The 6,563-nt window shown below is 41.8% G+C and overlaps 1 protein-coding gene across 1 annotated transcript; it reads left to right on the top strand.

Annotated features, from left to right (window-relative positions):
• The first annotated feature begins 5,046 nt into the window (after positions 1-5,046).
• On the top strand, positions 5,047-5,664 carry LOC123185802 (glutamic acid-rich protein-like). Its single transcript, XM_044597625.1, has 2 exons — positions 5,047-5,118; positions 5,233-5,664. The coding sequence occupies exons 1-2, from the start codon at positions 5,047-5,049 to the stop codon at positions 5,662-5,664; spliced, it is 504 nt and encodes a 167-aa protein (XP_044453560.1).
• Positions 5,665-6,563: the final 899 nt, after the last annotated feature.

Below are 6,563 nucleotides of genomic sequence, written 5' to 3' on the forward strand. Positions count from 1 at the left end.
GAAGAAGTGCTCGCAATCCTTCGGTTCATTAAGGCATAGCGGGCAGCCAGGGTTTGATGGCCGGTTTCTGCGCTGCAATTTGTCCGCGGTGAGGCATCGGTGGTGAACCACCAACCACATGAAAAGCTACTCATATGTCTAAATGATTTAAAATTTGCAGTGCACATCACACACCAAATTATCTAGCATACAAAAAATAGATTTTTTTTAATTTGTTTTGTATTTTTATGAATTTTTTTTGACCGAGTGCAGATGAGCCTGAGCTCAGAAATGCATATTGGTTTGAAAGCATGTATTTTGAAGTATTCTTCCGTACACACTACCTATGTACTATCCATTAGGTCCAGGCTCGGCATGCACATGGTCTAGTTTCTCATTGGCTGAGATACACACGCATAGCTACTGTTGATCGGTGTTGTTGACACCAAATTTTGGCATGGTCAAAAACTTAATTAATATGGCCTCAAATGGAGAAGTGATCTACAACAAAGTTTCGTATTGTAGACATGAACATCTTTGAAATTTGGGCCATCGCCATCCGACCTCATCTCATGGGCCGAAACTATGCTCAAAGTATTAAAATTTTGTATTCAAAGTATTGTTCGGCCAATTAAGCCTCCAAGACGACCTTATATGAGAAAAGTTTCTACATAAATTGTCTTCGTCTCGTCGAAACAGTCGATTTTGATATAAAATCATCCAAATCCGAGTTCGTAGGCAAAAGTTAGAGCTATCGAAATACAGTCCTGTCAGGAGGCAAAAAAAATGGGGCGCCCAACCACAGACCCTCTCTGATGGGTAGCGCAAATAATAACCTGTTTTGCGCCACCGATTTGACTCTCAAAATGACCTCTGATAAAAAAACGTTCAACATGAAAGTTGTTTGTATCGTCGAAATGTTTAAGATTGCTTTTGGGCTCGTTTCCATCCGAGGTTATTTACCACCTCAAAAATTACCCGCAAGGTGCAGCCAGTTTAAACCGAACAGTTTTGGAAAGTTCGGACAAAACCAATCCAAATTTTACTAGGGTTTTGGACGTGAATCCAAGCCTTTTCCTTGCACGGAAAGTCCAGCCGCCTCTTATATACCTAACGGGTCACGGCCGATTGAACAACACACAATCGAGCAAATCATTTACCACTTTTTACCTTACTTTTATCTCTCTCCCTTGTTCCTCTTCTTGCTCGTTCTTCGTCTGTTCTTCTTGTTGCAGGGCGGCGAACCTCGAGGCCCTAGGGGCAGTCAGGTTGACTAAGGGCAGCCCATAGCCGCCGCGCGCCCAGACGGGGTCCCTCCCGGGCATGTGGGGTTTCGGGTCCTCAAAAGCACCCGCCGGATTGCCTGCGTACTGCGCTTTCGGCCGGGTCTCCTTCGACGTGAGCTGCGGTGCATCACCCCCGGTATCGAGGGTACACGGTGACGTGTTCGTGTGCGAACACACTTTTTGGCGACTCCGTTGGGGACGAAGCTTTGAACGGTCTCTGACCCGTTCTTGCTATGAAGAGATCGTCATCTAGGGTTTGCAATCTACAAAGATAATATGAATACCCAATTCACTTATGTAGATGCAAATAATGCATATGTTATTGCTAGATCGTCTAATGAGCATAATGTATCGGCTAGCCCTAGTTATGTCAATCATGCATCTAATTATGTGCAACGGCCGATTCAGAATAATCTTCATGCTTCAATTTCATATAATTTTAGCCACTGTTCAAGAATTCGGCGAATAAATCAGTTAACGGGCCAGTTAACCTCTACTCGCTAGGTGCCCGACTCGAATAGTGCCTATTTGTGGTGTTAACTGCCCAAGCCGATTAACAGGCCTGTCAGGCCGAGTAATCGGTTGTCAGACCGATTAGTCGCCTTGACCAGTTAACCGGTGGAAACCAAAGCTCAATATTTTGGCCCGCTCAGCCCCCTCCCGCTCCTACCTCCTACATTAGCTAGGTTTTGGCTCCTAGCGCCCCTCCCACTCCTTTTCCCATCCAGCCCCGATCTGGCTGGCGGCTGGCAGGTCCTCGCCGGCGCCCGGTCAAGTAGCTCCGCCGCTGCATGCTACAGTAGCCCCGCCGGCCGCCGCTAGCCTACCTGCTCCTCCTTCCCATCCATCGGCCGGACTCCTTCACCCGTGGGCTCCTCCCAATCTCTATCCCGGCGGCTGGTCGCCATCTGCTCCCGACTGCCTGCTGCCGTCCCTGCCGCCCTTTTCCTCCATGGCTTCACCGGTGAGCAAGGTAACATCTTCTTCCCCTCTCAGTCTCTGTAGCCGTTGTGATCCGATACATCATTGATTGAATTTCCAATTGCATACAACCATACAGTAAGATGTGTGAGTGTGATCACTGATCAATATGTATGAGTCCTGATGATCTATTTGGGGAGTAGATGTAATGTAAGTATGTAACTAATTAAGATTAGTAGATGGATGGGTTGTCCCAACTAAATTCTGTGGACACTCACTCCAATTACAGTAAATTAGTAGACAGATGGATGGATTGTTAAGCATCAAGCCATGTATGCCTGTCTATTATAGTAATTGTTGATGCGTTAAAATGTTAATGCAGAAACACTCTAATTATAGCAATTAACTAATAACCCATGGATATTCTGCTTAGCATATATTAAATATTAATTGTGGGATGATCTGTACATTAAGAACTCGTTGTTTAGCAAGTTAGGTATAGGTTATATTAATTTTGGGCGGATCTGTACATGCAATAGTTGCCTAGCTGGGATTTCTTATGCTACCATAGACATACTCCAAAGTCCTAACAAATCTGATTTTCTATGGTATGATCTGTAGACTATAGATTAATTATTTAATACTACAAACCGCTCATTGATACTTATTATGTTTGCTCATTCCATATATTTGTAGGGGTCTACGGTTGCCTCTAACGTTGCAAGTTCTCATACTCTCAAAAGAAATTCAGATGACATGGGGTGGGAGTTTGCAACCTTGATCAATCCTTTAGATCTACAGCGAGTGAAGTGCAAGTTGTGTGGAAAGGAGATGGGTGGAGGCGTCAATAGGATGAAGCAACATATTGGGCAGGTAAAGGGGAGCGTGAAAAGTTGCAATATGGCCACACCGAATCAGCAGAAAAGGTGTAAGGATGCTTATGAGGAACCACAAAAGAAGAAGAAGCTGAAAGAAAAACATGATGAAGAAGTACGTGTTGAGGTTGTCATTCAAGTTGATGATGACAAGAACGAGGAAGAGCTTCATGCAATTGGAGAAGGTGAAGCTCGCAAGTCAGGACCTATTGATAAATATGTGATGCCAATTGATCCTTCCATTCCATTGAAGAAGTTCCAACAGAACATAAATGATGCAATTGATAAGGAGAAAGCTTACAGGGTAGGGCAATATTTGGCTAGATGGATGTACAAGAAAAATATTCCTTTCAATGCTGTCAATGATGATGACTTCAAGTAGTTTTGTGAAGCCCTTGGTCGGTTTGGTTCTAAATGGAAGCCACCTTCCCAATATATGCTCCGAGAGAAGATGTTGCTGCAAGAGGTGGAAAGAACAAAGGATTTGATGCAGCCACACGAGCTTGAGAGGGTGGAAACCGGGTGCTCTATCATGACCGATGCTTGGACCGACAAGAAAAGAAGAAGTATAATGAATTTGTGTGTGCATTGCAAGTTAGGGACCGCCTTCCTTGAATCAAAGGAGGCGTCGGCGGATGCACACACAAGTCTATACATCTTCAATTATGTAGTTGAGTGCATTGAGAAAATTGGTATGATTTTTGAAGTCTCAAGTTTACTTTCATTGATTGATTTTCATAATATTGTAGGTGCTGATTTTGAGATTTTCCATCTTGTAGGTGCTGAAAATGTTGTGCAAGTGGTCACAGACAATGCTTCCAACAACATGGGAGCAAAGGAGATGCTCAAAGGAAAATGGCCAAAGATCTTTTGGAGCTCATGTGCAACTCACACCCTCAATTTGATGGTAGAAGCAGTTGGGAAGCTGAAGCAATTTGGCCCTACAATCACCAAAGCTAAGCAAATGACAATTTTTCTTTATGCACATCATAAAACATTGTCCTTGATGAGGTCTTTCATGAAAAAAAGAGACATTGTTAGACCGGGGGTGACACGATTTGCTTCGGCATTTCTTATGTTGCAAAGTTTGGTTTCTAAAAAGAAAGAACTAAGGGCAATGGTTTGTAGTGATGAATGGGAAGCATGCAAGCACACAAAAACGGTGAAAGGCAAGGCGGCCAACGCCACTATAATGAGTAGGGGCTTTTGGAACAATGTATCACTTTGCATCAAGGTATGTTTATGGGGGCTGTTTGCATCTAGTCATATGCTGGGGTGTTTGCATCTATGTATTTCTACGTTGGGGCTGTTTGCATCTAGTCAAGTAGTCATACTTGTAGTTGTAACTTGTGCATTTCTAATGTTGGGGCTGTTTGAACGTGCTTATATGACTAATTTGATCATTTTTTATGTTACCTTGCAAGGTTTTTGAGCCATTGGTGAAGGTGCTTCGGTTGGCTGATGGGGATGGTCCATCTATGGCCTCTATGTATGGAGAACTAATAAGTGCAAAAAGGGAAATCAAGGTTGCTGTTGAAAATTCAGAAAAAAGACTATTTGGTGATCACTAATGCCATGAATACCAAGATGAGTGGGAGGCTGGATTCTCCATTGCACATGGGAGCATACATCTTGAATCCCAAATATAGTTATGCTGACCTGAGCATCTTTACGGATGTGGAGGTAGTGGCTATGCTTATGGAAGTCATGGAGACATTTTATCATGATGATGACATGAAGCAAAATAAGGTGTTTAACATTGACTTCACCAAGTTTAAAAAGAAAGAGGGTATGTTTGGGAAGGTGGCTGCATTGAAAGCAATGGAGAATAACAATTTCGATGTCGGTAAGCATGTTATCAAAGTAAAAAAAAACTTATTATGACATTTATGAAATTATGGGCTGATTGCATGTTATTTCACTTGTCTCAAATTGTAGGTGATTGGTGGTCAACTTATGGATTACAAACTCCCACATTGCAACACATGGCCATAAGGACACTCAACTTGACCACAAGTTCATCTGGATGTGAAAGAGATTGGAGCACTTTTGAAATGGTATCTCTTAGACTTCTCACAATTAGTCAAATCTGAATATTCTTCTCACAATTAGTCAAATCTGAATATTCTTCTCACAATTTATTTCATGAGGCTTCCATTTTCACTTTATAGGTAGATGCAAAGAGGAGAAATAAACTAGATGTGGCCCGTAGGGACAATCTAGTTTATATCCAATTCAATGGAAGGATGATTGATAAAAGAAAGAAGTTATCCTCTTCTAGTGATGTTCTTCTTGGTGAAGATGCGTCACGAGCACAAGATTGGATATGCGAAGTTGCATACATTGATGATGAGTTTGATCCCACTACAGGGGTGCCATACAACATCATTGATGAAGCAATGGAGGAAAGCGAACCTACAGAGCTTCGTAGGAGTGCACGAGTTAGAGAACTCCATGAAGTTGAAGAATACGTTGAGGATGATGATGATGAATCTGATCATGGGGTAGATATGGAGGATGATGAGATCGATTACGAGTCCGATGATGATGGGGTGATGGCAACCAAAGATGATGATGATGATGATGAGCCCCCGCAGCCTTGAGCCATTCGTTGCAAACTTATTTTGCTTGCTATTTGTGTGCCCGAACCTTATGTTCTTAATCCTTATTACCTTGATACCTATTTCTATGTGTGTAGACGAACCTTGTTAGCATGTTACTTATTTGGCTATTTCTATCTACATGGCTGAAATTATCTGGACCTTGTTACCTATTTGTCTTGTGAACCTTATTATGAATTATATTCGCTATTCCCTATTTGTGTGGCTGCTATTTATCTTTACATGTGGATGCATATTGTGTGGCTGCCATTTATTTTGTATTCCCTATTTGCGTGGCTGCCATTTATATTGACATGTTGGATTGCATACTGTGTGGCTGCATATTTAATTATTTATCTTAATATGTTGGATGCATATTGTTTGTTATTTCCTATATCTGGGTTAATAATTTTACCTCTTGTGATTTTGTTTATGATTTTTATTTTCATGTGCCTATAGTACCATATTTTGCTATATCATATAGCTAGGAGCATTGGAGTGTGGTACAATACATAATTTTTTGGATATATGTTGCTAAATTCCTATTTAATCTACCGATTAATGTTTGACCGATTAATCCAGTTAATAGGCCGATTCACCGATTAATCGTTACTCCTAAGCCGACCGAGCAGTTACCAGTTACCGAGTTCCTCAACATTGATTTTAGCAACATGCAACATATGTATCCCAACTCCCATGCATCGGCAACCCCACAAATATATATGCCGATGAACAACATGATGAGTTCGGTTAATCAAGTTGAAACACCCCATGTAGAAACTTTCAATGGCATGCAACATAGTGTTTTATCTTTTTATTCATCGGCAACTAATTTGCAACATGTTAATCCAAACATGCCGGTGGATAGGGGAATTTTCCATGCCACTACTAGTTATTCGGCC

Source organism: Triticum aestivum, chromosome 2A, assembly GCF_018294505.1.
Source record: "Triticum aestivum cultivar Chinese Spring chromosome 2A, IWGSC CS RefSeq v2.1, whole genome shotgun sequence".
In the NCBI taxonomy this organism is placed as follows: domain Eukaryota; kingdom Viridiplantae; phylum Streptophyta; class Magnoliopsida; order Poales; family Poaceae; genus Triticum; species Triticum aestivum.